Genomic DNA, 19,324 nt, shown 5'->3' with positions numbered 1-19,324 from the left:
GCGTCTCTAACTGGTCCAACTCAAAGTTCTACATAGATCCTACCTTGCTGCAAACACGCTGGTCAAGATGGGCCATCGAAATGACGCTAGTTGCCTTAGGGGGTGTACATCTGAAGGTACTTTCTTTCATATAATCTGGGAGTGCTCACTGCTACAACCGTATTGGGGGAAAATTGTTTCAGAGCTGGTGAGAGTGGGTGGGAAAGCTATCACACTATCCCCACAACTTTGTATATTGGACGTGTGGGAAGCCACAGACCTGACTCATACCGAATGCCTCCCTGAGGTTTTCACTGGCAAAAAGAAACATTGCTCAGGGGTGGGGGACCAGAGTCCTGCCGAAATATTCTAAATGGGCCATAGATATGGACAATGCCATGATAGCAGAAAAAGACGTGTTCAAGCATCAAGGGTGCCCTGCGAAATGGGATCACAAATGGACAAAGTGGAACGTATCAAGAGGAAATATTTGTATCTCCCCATCAGTTGAACTAGCCAGAAACATTAATGCCATTGATGCTCTTTCTGTATAATGTTAAAATGTGCCACGATGTGCTATGTAATCATGTGCATATGCTTTGTTTGTGTTTTGACTCTGCCGAGTGGTCTTATGACCTGTTATTATACCATCACAACTGTTCAATAAGAAGAAAATATTTAAAAAAAAATGATATCTGAGCACCGAGGAGTTGCGACTCCTCCCGAGCACAAGCTGACTTCTGATTGGCTGCCAGCACTCCAAACCAGAATGTGTTGGCAAAAGGAAAAAGAAAGGTATAAATGAAGAAAAGGGGACAGGGTAGAAGCACCCTGACGCCCTAGGCCTGCTTAGGGGGGTCCCACAAGGACCCCCAGGGCCAAAAGAAGAGCATTTAGAAGAAAAAAAAATTGGCCGAATTTGCACTGGGTGGGCGAATCCGGCAGAGAAAATAAAAAACGAAGCGCGGGCTCCAACTTCGCCAAACTTACCATTTTCTCACTCTATATAGAGTTCAGAAAACTGACGAGCAGTTGCCGGCAGAGCCTCTATTGGCATTGCTGGTGGAAACTCCTGACCCATCAGACGCAAAACAACTGGGTTACGTCACAATGAAGGTTATCCCACCCTTTTTATAACGGGATGACTGTCATTCATTTTCCCTGTCACTGTGTGCCTGGCGATAATAATGATTAATGGTCCCAACGTTCACGAAAAAAGCTCCTGGTGCATCAAGGACATTGGTTTTGTTTTCAAGAAACAAACTCCCTCTTTGAGATTTTATTACTTGAAAATAAAATGGTTTGCTGAGAGGGCGCTTTGAACATGGCAAACTCCACTGCTGTGAAAAGGAACCCCCTCGGTGGTACTTCCTTTCACAGCGAGGGAGGCGGGGATCTCTAAATATGACAGGCTACCTACCACCAGGGTGGTAGAAGTCTTAATCTTTGCCCCCTAGCGGGACACCGGGCCTATATAAAGCCCTAGCTCAGCAAGCCTCAGCCCACAGACTGCAAACAATAAGACACACACTGGACGCCCCTGCATCACTTACATACCTACCAACCATGCCTTGTCAGTCCAACAGTAGTCCACTGGAATCTTTGCACCTGTATTTTTAGGCGCTGACCCCTCTTAAGTTATGTTGCATGTAGCGAGGCACCATGTTCTCCTCCACTGTCTCTACACACCCTCAGACATTCTCAACTATGAGCTGCTATCCATCAACCCTGCTCTTCATGTCTCCAGCCTCACACACATAACTGAGATACACACTACACCCAATAAATCAAGGCATGCAAGCCTGAAGTCACACCCTGCCTAACCCTATCCATGCCCTGTCTACCTGCAACAATTCCGCTACAAGCTAATCATGATACACTGCACAGTTCCAAGCACACCAACCACAGTGCTCTGATGAACACCAGCCATGCTTTGCACACCCTTCTCAACTTGCTGCACGCCCTTTGTCGCACTCTGCATGCCCTCCATCACTCAGTGTATACCCAGCCATTATCTGCACCCCCTCTGCCACTAAACTAATTCGACCAGATTATTCAATCCCTACACTACCGTTTGAGATACCCCAGCCTTGTTCTGAGATACTCAGCCAGTTTCTGAAATACCCCAGACACACAGTCACATTCTCAAGCATGCTGTACATGCCAACAACCATGTGCGCACACACCGAAATACACACACAGTCCCAGTCTGCATATGCGAAACCATGCTGTGCATAGCATCACCCTACAATGGTTCACCCACTGACTGCTTTGAGAGTTAGTTGTACACTGCAAATCTACTGGCCATGCTCCGCACGCTCCTCCTTTCCTGCTGCCTTCCTTTCCAGCCATGCTCTGCCCACCCTTTAGTCTCAGTGTGCATCCACAGTCGCGCTCATACTATGGAATCCATTTGGTATAATATGTAGAATTCTAATAGCAATTCAATTGGTATTTTTCATAGAATATAATGAGGAATTCGCACAACTAAACGTGGTGGGGTAATATACAAGCTCAAGAAATGTGTCTCTTCGATTTGCTATTTTCAGCCATTAATCGTGAGCACCTAGAGTTTTGCCACTCCATACAATCTCTGTGCTCACATGGACAATATCAAGAGGGCACTGGCAAGAGGATCACATCCATTGAACCTCTGATTTAAGAATGGCTCAGCAGTATTGTCAGTTCTGTTATCCCTGACAAATGGAAGTCTGCCATGCTACCTGCAGAGGCACAGTGGGGAGCTTACCCCTTTCAAGCAGTGCAAGTTTTTCTGGTCTTGTTAAACGAGAGCTGAAGTTTGTCTTTTTTCAAATGCCAAAACTTTAGCTAACATTTGGCTGTTGCGTTATAAGGATATAGGGTCAGGTTTTTTTTGTAAGGGTAAATGATGTCGAAATCTTTTTTTGCCTCCTTTCCTTCCTGAAAAAAAGATACATTAGTGTTGCACGGAATGAGTCCTTGTCCTTTCTGTTAATGCGTCATCATTCAGTTTTTTGTTTTATCTGTAAATAGATTTTCTTAATTGCAATAACCTAGACATACTATCAGAAATTAGAGTACCGCAGGAAATTCCTGGCAACCTGGAGATTTATTCTCATGGTCTGTGTTGGAAATGGCCCTTTTTGCAGGGTTATCCCTAAACTTTTTGCTTTTTCCTCCTATTTTTTCCTGACCTGTGTGTGTTGGTTTTAGGACTCTGGGCACTTTACCACTGCTGACCGCACCCTAGTCCAACGCCTCAGCAACACAGGTGTCCAAGAGAAGGCACTGGAATGGATCATCTCGTTCCTCGCCGGAAGAACACAGAGAGTCCGCCTCCCCCCGTTTCGATCCGAGGCCACCGAAGTCATCTGCGGCGTACCGCAAGGATCATCACTCAGCCCCACCCTCTTCAACGTCTACATGAGACCCCTTGCAGCCATCGCACGCCAACACAACCTCAACATCATCTCCTACGCCGACGACACCCAACTAATCCTCTCCCTCACCAGTGACCTCGCCACCGCCAGAACTAGCCTACACGAAGGGATGAAAGACGTCGCCGAGTGGATGAAGAACAGCCGCCTGAAACTGAACTCAGACAAGACGGAAGTCCTCATCCTGGGACCATCTCCCTCTGCCTGGGACGACTCCTGGTGGCCCCCGGCCCTAGGCAGCGCACCCAAGCCAACAGACCACGCACGCAACCTGGGCTTCTTCCTGGACTCCTCCCTCTCGATGACCAGACAAGTCAACGCCGTCTCCTCATCATGCTTCAACACCCTACGCACGCTCCGTAAGATCTTCCGATGGATCCCGACCGAAACCAGGAAGACGGTCACCCAGGCACTCGTCACAAGCCGACTGGACTACGGAAACACCCTCTACTCCGGAACCACAGCCAAGCTACAGAAAAGACTCCAACGCATCCAGAACGCCTCCGCCCGTCTCATCCTGGACATCCCCTGACGCAGCCACATCTCCGGACACCTGAGGGACCTGCACTGGCTCCCCGTCAGCAAGAGAATCACGTTCAGACTCCTCACCCACGCACACAAGTCCCTCCACGACCTGGCCCCAAGTACCTCAACGACCGCTTGACCTTCCACACACCCACCCGCCAGGTACGTTCGACAAGCCTCGCCCTCGCCGCCGTACCACGCATCCGAAGAGCCACCGCCGGAGGAAGATCCTTCTCCCACCTGGCGGCCAAGACATGGAACTCCCTCCCCACCCACCTCCGGCTGACCCAGGACCATCTCGCCTTCAGGAGACAACTCAAGACCTGGCTGTTCGAGCAATAGCAGACCCCCCTTCCCCCAAGCGCCTTGAGACCCTCCGGGTGAGTAGTGCGCTATACAAATGCCATGATTGATTGATTGATTGATCAGTGCTAAAGTGCATATGCTCTCTGTGTAAACTGTGTTTTGATTGGTGTTTCCATGATTGGCTATTTGATTTATGTGTCAGTCCCTAGTAAAGTGCACTGCGAGTGCCAGGGCCTATAAATCAAATGCTGTTGGTGGGCTGCAGCACTGGATTGTGCCACCCACGCAAACAACCCGTAAAGTGTGTCTAAGGCCTGCCATTGCAGAGCCTGTGTGCAGCCTGGGGCTGCCATATCGTCTTGGCAAGTGCACACACTTGCAAGTCCCTAAACCTCCCTTTTCTACATGTTAGTCACCCCTAAGGTATGCCCAAGGTACCCCTGTGAGCAGGGTGCATTGTATGTGAAAGGTAGGACATGCCCTGGTGTGTGTGGCATGTCCTAATAGTGAATTACAGCCATTTTCGTTTTTCACTATTGCAAGGCTACCTGTTCTCCATAGGCCAGAAAGGGCAGTTTGATTATTACATCTTATAATCCTAACTGACTCAGAGAACATGGTAGAATTTCAAATTTAGTATGCCTGAACTCAGAATGATAAAATACATCTTTTAGTAAAGTTGGTTTTAACATTCTGTGTTTGAAATTACCACTTTTAGAAAGTAGGTATTTTCTTGTCTAACTATCCAAACCTGCCTCTGCTAGGTTGTGTATTCTCTGTCTGGAGTTTGAGTGACAGGGCTGGGGAATTCCAGGCGACAGGGTGAGTCCGCCCAGTGGTGAATAGAGAGATCTGCATCTAGATGGGAGAGAGGAGTTGTACCTGGGACCTGACTAGGACTGTGCCTGCCCCCCACAGTGCTGGCTCCACCCCTTTTGGTGCACCTGATGTCTCTGCCCTGCACTGTGAAATGAGAGAAGGAATCATGTCAACAGAGTGCTCCAGGGCTGTGCCTTTCCTCCACAATGCTGGCTCCACCTCCTGTGGGGCATCTGATGTCTCTGCCCTGCACTCTGAAAGGAAAGAAGGAGTCATGTAAACAAAGTGCTCCAGGACTGACCAGAACTGGTTTGGACTAGGCAAAGGCCCCTCTGCCCTCAGAGGACAAAGGATTTTGGGGCATAAGTAGTGGGACCCTGATCCCAAGAATTTACATTACTTCTGAACTAAGGAACCTGCCAGGAAGAAGTACCGGGAAAGCTGGAGGAGGAGTACTGCCCCTATGCTGTGTGTTGTGGGGTTGGCCTGCAGTGGTTGCTTCTGTCTTGGATAGGGAAAGGACTGGACTGTACTTTCATCATCCTGCTGTTAGAATTTTCTCCAAGGGCTTGAAGTAGAGCTTGCCTCCTGTTGGAAGTCTCAGGGATAGAAAAGACTTCAGAGATCTCGCTGGAATCAAGGAACCTGCCAAGACGAAGAGCTGGAAGAGCTGCCAGGAGGAGTACTGCCCCTTTGCTGTGTTGTTGCTTTGTTGGGTTGGCCTGCAGCTGCTGCTTCTGCCTTGGGCAGTGAAAGGACTGGACTGAACTTTCTCTACTTGTGCTGAGTATCTCCAAGGGCCTGAACTGAGCTGGCCTCCTGTTAAGAAGTCTCACGGACTGCAAAGACTTCACCAACCTCTGGGTACCGCTCCTGGAACCGCTATTTCAGTTGCCACAGAGAAGAGGGAACCGCGACCAACTCCGTCACTGACTCCGTCGCTGGCCTTGTGTCCTGAAGTCACCGCAGGACGCACCGACTCGCCCTGCACCGCAAGCCTTGGTCTCACAGACTCCGTCACTGAGCCGTTGCCTGCACCGCATCGAGAGACACCGCAACCTGCATCGCCTCACTTCGCTGGCCTGGGCTCACCGACACGGTCGCTGCTGGCTCGACACCCGTGACCAACTCGTCACGCACAGCTGTCCGGCTCGGCCAGCGCCAATTCCCACCAACCGGCTCTGTCGCTCGCATCGCAACTTATCGAGCACCGTCTCACCCTGCACCGTAAGCCTTGGTCTCACCGACGCAGTCTACACGACCGTCACCGAGCCGCTGCTCGCACCGCATCGAGGGACACCGCACCTTGCACCGCTTCCACCTTGCACCGTGACCGCGACGAACGCTACAACCGTATCTGTCACCTGCACCGCAACCTGCCAGCACCACATCGAGCACCGACTCGCCCTGCACCGCAAGCCTTGGTCTCACCGACGCCGTCTGCACGATCGTCACCGAGCCGCTGCTCGCACCGCATCGAGGGACACCGCACCGTGCACCGCTTCCACTTTGCATCGTAAACGCGACGGACGCCAAGACCGACTCGCACCGCCGTGTGGGCCACACTAAGAAAGGTACTGTGAACAAATCTGTCTCGCTGTTGCTGGCCTGTACCGACGCGGTCAGCGGGAACTGCGAGACTCTGTTGTTTTCAGCATTGTGGTAGGCTCGGACCGAGCTACCGACTCGTACGAACTGTGTTTTTTAACGTATTTTGCTACTTAAAGACATTTTGAGAAGTAACTATTTTTGGAATACTGTATGTTGGATTTTTATCGTATTTGGTCGTGTTTACATAAAAATATTGGATATTTTTCTAAAACTGGTGTGGTGTCCGTTTGTAGTGCTTACATTGTATTACTGTTGGTTTTGTGCAAATGCTTTACACACTGCCTCTAAGATAAGCCTGACTGCTCGTGCCAAGCTACCAAGGGGGTGAGCAGGGGTTATTTTAGGTGTGTAACTCCCTTGTCCTGACTAGAGTGGTGGTTTCTGCCTGGCTTGGGTGCAAACCTTAGCCAATCAGAAATCCCATTTCTAACAGTCTGGAAGCAAACACCAGAGAACCCTGTGCTAAGAGTTACTGAGCCAAATTGTCATGTCTGACCCTCCCTCAACTCTCTCCAGCTCTGGACTTTATAGGAATATGTGTTGAGTGGTGTGTTTGGGTAAGGAAGGATCTGTCTGCAGCCTCTGTATGGCGAGTGTGGAAAAACTATTAGCCAACTGCTTATTTCTGTACCAGACCTTGTTCCTGTACCAATGTACTCCTTGATTTCAAACTCACTGTTGGTCTTGATTCCTCTCACTATCATCCCCATAATTTCTAACGCTCTCCTGTTTGTTTATTCACTAGTGCACTTTGTGTAATATTAGTTTTTGTTTGACATGGGGTGCACCCTAAGCCATAATCTGGTCACAACTGCCCCTTCACTTATGAATATGAGTACATTAGTGGTTGACGGCAGGTGAGTGCAACTTATGTACTCAGGTCTGGGAGGGTAGGTAGTGTGGTCATCCCCTGAAATTCCCCTATAGGTGGGGTCCTCACTTTTGCTTTATTGCATGTTTGCTGTGTGTAGCATGTGTGTTGTGTGACTGGGAAACAGTGTGTTTGGTGAACAGCATCGGACTAGCTGTCCAAGATTCCAAGGGACAGCCCAATCTCCTGATAGGTTTTTAGACTGTCAACATTAGTTTTGCAGAACTTTTTCTAGCTGGTATCAATGCTATTGGATTACATGTTATCTGTGAGTGTGCGTGTGTATGTGTGTGTGTGTGTGTGTGTATATATATATATATATATCTCAAAACAATACCTTTTCAGGCTTAGAGTGCTGCATAGATTATGCAAAAAGAAGCAGAGAACTCTGGGTAGTTCCCAAGATTAGGTGTGGAGCAGCTTCTGTATAGAGAACCCTACAACACCAGAGAAACACTGAATGGTACTGTGATAATCCTATACTTAACTACTATGCTGTAGAAATGGCAAAATGCTTTGTCCCTACCTAGCTCAGCGTGAATGGCACTGTGTTAATCCTATGCTTAAAAGCTTTGCCAGAAAAACAGACATTTGAGGTGGCTTTCATTTCCATTTCTAGTCTCACTCCAATTAGGTGTCCAATATCATTCCCACCGCAGTGGATTATCATGAAGCCTGGATGTACATTTCCACTAACAGAGGAATGTAGAGGGAGTAACAGATGACATCTCAAATCCAAGTAATTTCTACTCCTTTCAAACCTAAATTCAAATCAAAATAGGATTAACATGCATGCTCTCTGGCCCCAAAAAAAGAGCTTTGACCAACAATCCAAGCACAAACCATGTTGCTGATTCACTCATGTACAAGAAGAAGAAATAGTGAGTAACGGAAACAAAGATTGACAGGTTAACATCAGTGGCCATTAGGAAACAACTTTACAATCGCAATACCTAGGTAATGATTACGTTAGATATATTTTGGCCTACATTTATAGCACAATACTGCCAAATGTGGGATTAATTTGCCTACATAAACTAGACTGCTGCTGTTAAGTTCTTCATGTAGTAGAAAGTGCACCAAAAAAGACATTTATCATCACATCACAATAATGATACAGCACTACACAGCAAAGCAATATATAAGATAAGCTGTATATTATAACTTTCTCACTCACACACAACTATACAACCATCCTACTCCTACTACATAGGTGCTTTACATCACATGACAATGAAAACCAATAGAAAAATACATAACACTATACTATTCACAAGTGTTGCATCATCTCATCGGTTGATTTTTGGAATTCTATGGCAGGACCGGAGGCTTCGGATTATGCTATTACTTTCTATGCTTTATTGCACAGCAGCCATTTTAAAACTTAAACCTAGACCACATTTCCCAAACACCCTTGGGAAAATATGGTCAAACATAACAAAGAAGGGACCAACATATCCTTCAGTCAATTATGGCCAATCACAGTTCAGGGACCCTTTCCTAGTCCGTCCTTGCTGCCCTGCTCATCCTCTTTCTTTGCTGCTCAGCAGCCTCAGATGAGTGTTTTTCCGTTTTCTCTTGACTGTCTGAAATTTTCATGCATTTGTAAGGCGGCCGCGGGACTGCATTCAGCGTCCCGCGCCTGCCTTTGTGATTGATTCTTACCTTGTATTATGGTTTGTTGCCTTTTGTGCTGAATTTCCCAGCGCGTGGCGGCGTCTCACCTTGGGCGTAAAGTCGGCATGGTGAGTGAGCGCTCCAACGCACTCCTGCTGTCCCCACGCCTCCGGTTTTTCTGAGAGTGGCGTGTGTGGGAGTTGGTGGAGCTCCGGCTAATTTTTCTAGTGTTTTAGCGGGCCACGGGTCAGGTTTCGCCTGAAGAGCTTTGGAGGGCGGTTCACACCCCCGACCGCCAGGGGCGCTGTCGCGTGATTTCAACGCAGCGGCTCCTCTCGCTGGCAACGGCGCGCGCGGAATTTTAATTGCATTCCATTCATTCCGCCCGGCGTTGCCTGCCTGCCTTCACGTCCCCTGGAGACTGACGCCCCTCTTGGGGGTTCGTAGCTCGTACCTGCTGACGCTCGATTTTCGAGTCAGTGTGAGTGAACCTTCTGACGCCCGTTGGGTGTATCGTTGCTTCTAGCAACCAGGCACATTATTTACAGGCTGAATTGGGGTCTGGAGGGACACGTCCCTGGGTTGATTTGTGTGTTTTCCTCCCGGCACAAATGTTGGTGTGTCCCTGAGGCTCTTCAGACCCTCATCATCATCTATATTAGGGTTCTACCAATAAGGGCAGTACCAGACAATGGCAGTACCAAACGCAGGCACGATATTCCAACTTTTACCTTTCCCGCAGCAGACGTTCCAGGGGCAGAGTTTACTGCAACGGGTACAACGCCGCTAACACCGGTAAGTGTTTCTTCTCTTTCCGTGGTGAGAGTGGGGTGTCGTTTGGCCTGCTTTCTGAGTGTGTGGAGGTCGCTCACGTCGGATGCTTGGGTCCTGTAGACCGTGCAGGGGTTTCAGATAGATTTCTGCGGCGAGCCCAGGCAGAACTTCCCGCCCAACCCCATTCAGTATTCCCGGCAAGAAGAGGTCCTGATAGACATGGAAATCTCCGCTCTCTTAGACAAAGGTGCTATTTGCCGCACGTCTTAGACCCCCTCGGATTCCTAAGCAACATATTTGGGGTGGACAAGACGGACGGTAAGCAACGTCCGGTTCTCAACCTGTGCAATTTCAACATATGGCTGGTTTTCCACCATTTCAAGATGGAGGGTATTCACCTCCTCTGGGATGTGCTCAGACCGGCGGATTGGATGGCCCGGTTGGATTTTAAAGATGCTTATTTAGCCATCCCTATTCCCCCCCCCCCCTCACCCCCCCCCACAGCAAGTATTTGCAATTCCTCTGGCACGGTCAGGCGTACCATTTTATCTCCCTTCCTTTCGGGCTCGCCTCCGCTCCCTGGTGCTTCACCAAGGTTCTCAAACCGGTGGTGGAGTACCTCAGGGCGAGAGGCACTCGCCTCATCGTTTACTTAGACGATATGCTCTTGATGCCCCAAGATACGGGAATGCTTTGGGACCAGCTGCAGCAGGCCGTAAGTCTGTTAGAGAGCTTAGGTTTTGTCATAAACGCCAAAAAGTCCCTCTTAGTAACAGCTCAGCGCGTCACTTTTTTAGGCTTCGTGGTTGACTCCACGACAGCGACTCTACGACAGCGACTCTGTCTTCCCTCGCGGAAGGTGGCAAAAATTCGTCACGAGCTCCGGCGGACTTTGGCTAAAGGCTCGTTTCCTCTGCGGCAGGTAGCACGCATCGTAGGGTTGTTGTCAGCCTCGATCCAGGCTATCTTCCCGGGGCTCCTTCACTATCGGGCCTTGCAGCGGCTTAAAGCCAAACACTTACGGAAAGGGCTTCCTTGCTCCCATCCAGTCTCCCTCTAGGGGGAAGCTGTGGAAGAGATTCGTTGGTGGCTCTCCCACATGGAAGCATGGAATGGGAGGGCAATCTTTGAATTCGCCCCAGACCTGATCATAGAGTCGGACACTAGCAGGTTGGGCTGGTGCGCCAGGTGTGGAGATTTCTCCACAGGCGGTTTGTGGTCACCACAAGAACAAGAGCTTCATATCAACTGCCTGGAGCTTTTGGCAGGTTCTTTCGCCGTGCGTTGTTGGACCAAGGAAAGGGTCCAGTCTTGCGTCCTTTTAAAAATGGACAACGTATCGACTGTCAGGTATATAAATCACCTGGGAGGTTCGCGTTCAAAGGTGCTTTTGGACTTGGCTGCAACTCTCTGGCAGTTTTGCCTCGACAATCGGATCTCGTTGACGGCGGAGTAACTCCCAGGTTGGGAGAATCTGGTGGCCGACTGGATCCCAGTCTGTGGAAGTTGCATCCCAACGTTTTTTCTCGGGTGCAGGACCTTTGGGGTCCTTTCTCTGTGGATCTTTTTGCTTCTAGGTTGGATCACCAGCTTCCTCGTTTCTTCAGCTGAAGGCTGGATCCCCTGCCAGCAGCCACGGATGCGTTCCTGCAAGATTGGACGCAGGAGGAACCGTATGCGTTCCCTCCTTTCGCCATGATTACAAGAGTCTCTGCTCAGATCCATCGACAACGAGCCAGCATGGTTCTCATCATGCCCATTTGGAGGTCTCAAGTGTGGTTTCCGGTTCTTCTGGAACTTACTTGGGATTCTCCAATCCCACTCCCCCACTTTCCAGAACTTCTCCTCAATCCGGACCGGTTTCCTCATCAGATGGTTCTCGACGGCTCTCTCCACCTCATGGTGTGGAGGATTACAGGGGACGATGGTCGCTCCCGGGCCTTTCGCAGTTCGCTGAGGGCCTCTTGTCCAGGTCCTGGTCAGATAGTACCGTCAAACGTTATTGTTCGGCCTGGGCAAGATGGTGTCGTTGGTGTGCGCGACGGGGTTGTGATCCCGTGGGCGCTGACGTGGTGCACATTTTGAATTTTTTGGCACACCTAGCTCAGCAGGGTCTCGCTTACCGGTCGGTCAACACCTTCCATTCTGCAATTTCGGTGGGGCATTCCCCTCTGGATGGTAAACCAGTGGGAGAGCATCCCTTCATTTGCAGACTCTTGAGAGGTCTCCATCTATCGCTTCCACCTGAACCTAGGTACTCGGAGCTCTGGGATGTCAACAGAGTGCTTAACCTATTTCTTTCATGGCAGCACAACGAATTTCTTTCTCGCAAGGAACTGTCTGCGAAGCTAGCAATGCTTCTTTGTTTGATTTCATGCCGCAGAGTTTCGGATGTGCAAGCTCTGGACATCACAGGCAGAATTTTCTCTCCTTTAGGTGTTTCTTTCACTATTAGTCGCAGGACTAAGACGCATACACCAACTATTGAGTATCCAGCATTCCCAGACTCTCCTAAACTTTGTGTTGTGCGTTGTCTGAAGGCTTATGAGGAGATGTCTGAGGAACTCCGCCCTCCTGGAGCGCGTCCGCTCTTGATTGCGCTTAAGAAGCCACACAAGGCAGTTTCTTCACCCACTATCGCACGTTGGGTGCGTTGGGTTTTGCAGGAGGCAGGCATTAGCCTACGGCAATTTGTGGCTCACTCAGCAAGAGGCGCTATGGCCTCGAAGGCTTTTTCCCTGGGAGCCCGTTTGGAGGACATTATGAATGCAGCGGACTGGTCCTCAGATTCCACTTTTAAAAGATTCTATTTTAAGCCGGTCATTGCTATGGCCCATTTGGTGGTAAGTAAGCTTTGAAACAGCATAATCCGAAGCCTCCGGTCCTGCCATAGAATGAAACATTTCCTATCTAACGTAACGGAAAGTTTAATTTCTATTAAGGACTCGGAGGCGAGGATTATCCCACCGCAGATCTCCGCTAGATTCCCCCCGTTGGGAGTAAGTATGTGTTTTTCGTGTGATATTTATTTTCTTCAGCAGTTTTGTTTTTTCCCTACTGCAGTATTTTAAAGTTGATGCTTAAATCTGTTCAGGATTATGATGGTTTGGTATGTGTCTGCCAATTTACATTGGTTGCATTGTTTCCTCTGGTTAATGACTTGCTTGCCCTCGCTGAGTTTCGATCCTCCAGGAACGGATTCCGGAAAACAGGACACCTGAGTTGGATGTCGGTGCTTCGTCGCAAAGAAAGAGGATGAGCAGGGCAGCAAGGACGGACTAGGAGAGGGTCCTTGGACTGTGATTGGCCATAATGGACTGAGGGATATGTTGGTCCCTTCTTTGTTTTGTTTGACCATATTTTCCCAAGGGTGTTTGAGAAATGTGGTCTAGTTTTAAGTTTTAAAATGGCTGCTGTGTAATAAAGCATAGAAAGTGATAGCATAATCCTCGCCTCCGAGTCCTTAATAGAATTGAAATGTTCTGTTACGTTAGCTAGGAAATTTTTCATTGAGCTATAAACATAGCATAATGCCACCAAATTACAGCTTACATCATTGCTAGTGTGTGACTGTTGGAAAACAATGCAACTTTCCTACTTCCATACAGCTCTACATGTTTCAAAATAAAAGAGGTTTGTACCTTATTTTTCTATTGTTTTCACGCTAAAATTGTAAGCTAAATGAAACGTTTTTACAATACTTAGAATGTACCATGGTTTTTTTCATGTACAAAACATTATATTTTGCAATTTACAACAAATAAAAGATGCCTTCATAAGTAGGCCACTAACATCCCAAAATGTACCAATGTAGTCCAAACCTGAACTACTGTTCCCAATTCACATACAAAACACACACAGTTATTACAATACCAACATTACACACCTTTTTTTAATAAAAAAACAATGAATTTAACAGAAAAAACAAGGGGTAACACACAGTTATAGTTAGGGAAACATTTCTATTTTGTAACATAAAACAACTTCAAAGCAACAAACATTAGAAATTGAAAAGTTATAGCACACATTTTTCTGACGTGTGTCCGTTACACAAAATTGCTATTACTCTACCTAACTAACCATTGTTTAATAATCCAATAACAATATGATATAACTGCAACTCGCACCTCTAAAAGGAAATGATAGCAGAGACACCTTTACTTTTTAAAAATTGTACACTATTTTTAAGAAACATAATATAAAGTTTTCTGTTATATCACTAATAAAAAAGGATATATGCACTATATGGGGAAGGTGCGAGTTACTGTTCGATCGTGGTAATTTGTCCTGAAGCATCTATATTGATTAGGCGCTCCCCCCCCCCCTTCTCTAATCATAAGACTCTTTCTTCAGGTGTGGTTTTGGGAGCACAAAGGCACAGGCCTAGGACAGATACACTGGGGAAGCTGTGCTGAACATAAAGGGTATATCTGGGTATAGATTGTCTATGTGTTGAGTGTAATCAAGACCATGGGTAGATATCGTCGCAAGTTGTAAACCCTTCATTCCGTCAGGATTGATGGAAGCAAATGGAGGGGCATGCGTGAGATGCATAACCTGTGGACGGAGCCGTCATATATGAGATTGGCTCTCCCATGATAGTTTTTTGCTTATGTTGTTTGTTTCACTTGCACATATTTTTTCTGATAGATCGCTCCGTTTACTTAAACCTACTCAATGTGGAGCAAACAGGCCTCAGTATTTGCCAAGACGATATTTGGCTCTAAACCTATGGTTTTAAGAGTTTTGCACCTATAGGCTGAAATGAAGAGGGGGTGTATTCAAAACAAATGCATCCAAACATGAAAAAGTTTATAGACTAAAGTTTGCAGGTAAGCAGTGCTGTGGCTATCCAGTCAAATAGAAAGCACGGGCTAGGCATCTCTTTGAAGTAGGTTTACTTTCCAGGTGAACACTCCTCCCGGTTTATTCCCTTGAACTAGACAGACTATCCCATTGGAATCCCCTCCTACCCAAATATTTTCCTTCTTTCTCAAATTTGTCTTAAACTACTCCTCTTAAAGCAAGAGGACCGGTCTACTCCAGCCGATGATCAGCTGTCTGCTCGACTCCTGATAGTCCATGTACAATAATGTGTATATATATTTCGTTTTTTTGTTTGTGTTGTACTGTCACTGTCGTAGACTCACTCCTCATCACCATGCTCACTCACCACTTATGTATATAACCACACAGCTGAAAGCCTTATAAATGCCTTCAAAATATCTTCCCTTCTCTTCTCAGGAAATATTTCATTGCCGAAAGCAAATTAAATACAGCAAGGATAAGATGTGGTACTTGGCGAAAATGGTAAGATGATGTGTTTCTATTTCAAAGTAGTGTGTAAGGGGATACACTTGTTGGTGGGACAAAGTATTGTCTGCCATTAAATGTGTCTCCCTCACCTAGTTCTAAAGTGTACTTGTGTTTAATTGCATTATCAAGACTTATGGGCTCATTACCATCGCGGTGAATCTGCCACCGGCAGCCTGCCAGTGGCGGATTCCCCGCCAAATTGAGGCCATTCACCACCTGCCAAATTATGATGGCAGGCGGTTTGCTGGAGGACGGGAATTCCGTCCGCCACGGTCCGCTACAGGCAATCGTTGAGATTGCCTGACAGACCCGCAAAGCATACCTAGAATGGTGGCGGTGCCTAACTGGCACCGTCCGCCATATTAGGATGCTTCATCTCCGCAAGCCTTGAATGGTGGTTCACCCGCCATTCAAAAGCTGGCGGAGATTGACTTCGGGGGCCTGTTGCGGGCCCCCGTTCAGCAGGGGCACTTCTCTACTGCACTTGGGGGGCACCATAGGTGCCCCCCTACATTTACCTGCACTATGTGGCAGGCACCCCATGCTGCCTGCCGCGCAGTGCAGGGAAGTGCAAGCTCTGCATTTTTACCATTGCGGCGGGTGCTGCAGCCTGCAGCACCCACCGCAATAGAAAAAATGCCCAATGCGACCGCCACCGTGGCGGTCGCATTGTTATTCCATGGGCGGGACCACCGCCATATAGGCAGATGGTCCCAATTCCCGTGACGATGGCGGACGGACTCAAGTCCGTCTTCCATCGTAATGAGCCCCTTAGTTATGAGTCAAGGGAGGCTGATGTCTTGAGTGGTTTATTTATTTATATCTTTTGTAGAGGGTTGCTTAAAAGGGCATTGAATGATGAAGAATCAGGCGTGATGGTATGGACTCTTGAGGACCACTGTTCTGCACTCTGGGGGGCCTCAGTGCATATTTCTCGATTGTGTATGGGAGTAGCGAAAAGTGACGGCATGGTGTAGCATGCCTGGTTTGTGAGCAGGCAGCAAGGCCGGTAGTATGTAGCTGGTTTGCCCATTTGGCTTGCAGGCAATCTGAGATCCACTTGACCCAAATGCCATAATTTCTTCTCCCCCTACCTTCCCCCTGAAGTCTGTGGGTTTGCAGAGTATACTGATGCTAAATGACCTAGAATCTGTAGGACTCCTTGACTTTCCTGAGCAGGGCTGGTAATCGCTAGGCAGTGAAATGTAACATGACCTACTGGGGAGTGCTTTATTTTTCAGTGATTTCTCTCGGTCTCACCAGCACCATATGCACCTCACAGTCTGGGGAGATGATGTGGCGTAACGGCCAGAGCTGCTTGACTTTGGCGCTCGGCAACCAGGTTCAAGCCTCGGCGTTGGCTCAACATCCTGTGATTCTAGGGAAATCACTTAAACTCCCCGTCCCTACCAAAAATGAATGTATCCTTGTGTAGTAACTGGTGCTCATGTGAAGCACTCCAATACCTTCAGGTCGAGTTCGCGCTATATAAAACTGCACCAAAAACAAAACATCTGCCCAGACTCCTAGAGATTTGCAGTGTGTGCTTCAAAAAACATCCACCCATTTACTTCAGTAGGTGGTCATTAGAAGCCATGTGCAAGGGGTGTAGAGTGAGTTACATTCCTTAGCTCTAGGCTATTGGGTTGAGTCTCAGTTCCTCACTCAACACTCGATCTTAGGAAAACTGATTTACTTTGATAAGAACTGTAAAATCTCTCTCTCCTGAGATCTGCATTCATTGTGTCCATGGGGAGCAACAAATGGCCTGACTGGTTTCTAAATAATTGACGTGTAAAAGACCTGAAAGGCAGTTGAGCGATAGTTGTATGGCAATCGTTGTAGGGCCCAGGCCGGTTCATGAAACCCTAGTGCAGCTTGGAGGGCCAGATCATCTCCTTGCCTCCCATCTTGTGTAAAACAACAAGCATTTTGTGCCGTCAAACACCTATGTATTGTCTTTAGTATGGCTGAATGTTGTGCTCAGACTGGTATGTTGCTTTATATAATACCATGCTAATAAATGCTTGTCCTAATGTTTGCAGATTCGGGGCATGTCCATTGACCAGGCACTCGCCCAACTGGAGTTTAATGACAAGAAGGGGGCTAAAATCATGCGAGAGGTGAGTGGCTGATTGATCCCTCTTTGAGGATACATATTATCCTTTGCTAGATCAGGAAGAGAGGTTAGCTTCTGTATACCATGTCCTATTAGACTTTAAAACAAATGAGGTATGGAGTCGTGGGTGTGCCGAAAGCGTCCAGGTTAAGCCCCAAAGTGACTGACCTCTAAATGATAATGCTGGTGGATGACTTGGGGTCAGGTTCATCCCTGGTTGGGCCCACTGCAGACCAGGCGGTGCTGGATCATGGGAGTTGAGTGACTGTGCGCAGTGGTATTCTGATTCAACCCTGAGTGTGCAAACCTCTGAGGTCTCATATGGTCATGGGCATCTCTCCCTCCACCTTATTCTCTTCCCATGTATTTCTCCATATATTTGCAGTCTGATTCCTTATTACTTTCTCATTCTATCAATCTTTCCACTTACCCTTTAAGTCTTTCCACGCTTCGACCTATATGGTCTCATTTCTTTCTTGTATTTATATAGTTATTATTACTTTCTCAATTTTCCAGTCAGTCTTATTTTTCTATCACTTATTTGCGTTTTTTCGCCACTTTCTGCCTTTTTTCTCATTTTCTTTCTGGCTAATTTCATCCCCCTCTGACTCCCCCTCCCCTCACTTCCTGTCTTTTGTCTTTGTCTCTTCTTTCCTTCATCGCATTTTACTCTCTTCCTTGTTCTCTTGTGACTTATCCTGCTTCTCCACTTTGCTAGTTTTCCTTCTAGCTTCTTTGTATTTTCTTCCTTTTCCAAGTTTATCTCCCTTAAAATTGTTATTTAAAACACATGCTCCTAGCAGACACCTTGCTTCACTCGTTACCCTCTGACTTCCAGAGCACAAGGCATTTTGTTACGGTTCTGGGGCAGTCCGAGGATCCTGGGACGTACCTAGTTATTTATAAAGTGTCATGTTGCCACAGTACTTTTGCACTCCAAATTGGATAGCCAATGGGCTCCCTTTACACACTTAACTCTCTCAGGACAGTAAGCGCATCAATTCAAGGCTTACTCCAAGAGGTTGAGTGAATTAAAGGCTGAAAATCAGGTCCGTGTGGCACAATAGATTATACTCCATACCTAGAACGTCCTTCCACCTAACACTAGTATTTCAGTTAACGTTAAGCGTGTTGGCTAGTGCTATCATAATGGAGTATGCTTCGGGTTGACTAAAGTGATTTTGGATGCGTTCATTTCTCTTAGAAACGTATAGAGGTGAATGGTGGGATTCAGGCAAATATACTGGTCCCCAATGGCAGATATACAGGTACCAAAGTTGTCTTTTGTAGTAGCTGTCTTCAAAATCCAAAAAATGCCCTGACCCAAAACCCCTAATTAAAACAACACATCCCCCACCTACATGTATAGTCTTGGGTGCTCCTGGTAAGGACCTTGGTCATGCAACGTCTTGTCACTGGTGCCCGTTTGAGGGATCCAGTGCATTTACTCGCATTCAGGGGCCAACTGGTCCCTTTGCTTGTGATGGAGACACTTAGAATATATTTCCCACCACGAGTCTCAAAGAGGCCTTTCCAACAGGTGCCTGTAATTTAGACTCTACCGGTTGCAGTTTACATTTCCTGGTGATGGGATGCCCACAGGTGCTTGGGACATCCTTAGCAAGTCTCAGTGGCACCAATTTCCGCTGGTCAGATTGGAGGAAAGGGTGACTTAGACGTTAATTAGAAATATCTCTGGAACCATAGAGTCAAAACAGTGTTTCAAACAGTTAATTATTCGAGACAAACTCCTCCAGCTGATGGAACCAGACCCCATGCAAACTCCCCCCTGGTTCCTTTGGCAATGGGAAGGAGCTAGGTACAGGCATGACATGGGGCGGTTTGAGATGATGCATAACTCCATCTTCTTGATGTTGAATGCACGGAAGCAGGTCCTCTGCATGGATGTTTTGTTATAATTCTTGTTTTTCTAGGGTATCTAGGCCAGTGCAAACATATACCCTGAGC

The 19,324-nt window shown here is 47.4% G+C and overlaps 1 protein-coding gene across 3 annotated transcripts in view; it reads left to right on the top strand.

Moving 5' to 3' along the window:
• The window catches only part of MRPL22 (mitochondrial ribosomal protein L22), a 79,346-nt gene that overhangs the window by 29,777 nt on the left and 30,245 nt on the right, over positions 1–19,324 (top strand). For all 3 annotated transcript variants that reach the window (XM_085617622.1, XM_085617623.1, XM_085617624.1), the window contains 2 exons: positions 15,166–15,231; positions 17,283–17,360. In XM_085617622.1, the coding sequence (XP_085473748.1) occupies positions 15,166–15,231; positions 17,283–17,360 (144 nt within the window). The remainder of the gene's footprint in view (positions 1–15,165; positions 15,232–17,282; positions 17,361–19,324) is intronic.

This window comes from Triturus cristatus, chromosome 7 (genome assembly GCF_964204655.1).
Source record: "Triturus cristatus chromosome 7, aTriCri1.1, whole genome shotgun sequence".
In the NCBI taxonomy this organism is placed as follows: Eukaryota; Metazoa; Chordata; class Amphibia; order Caudata; family Salamandridae; genus Triturus; species Triturus cristatus.
This window is presented reverse-complemented; position numbering and strand designations above follow the sequence as displayed.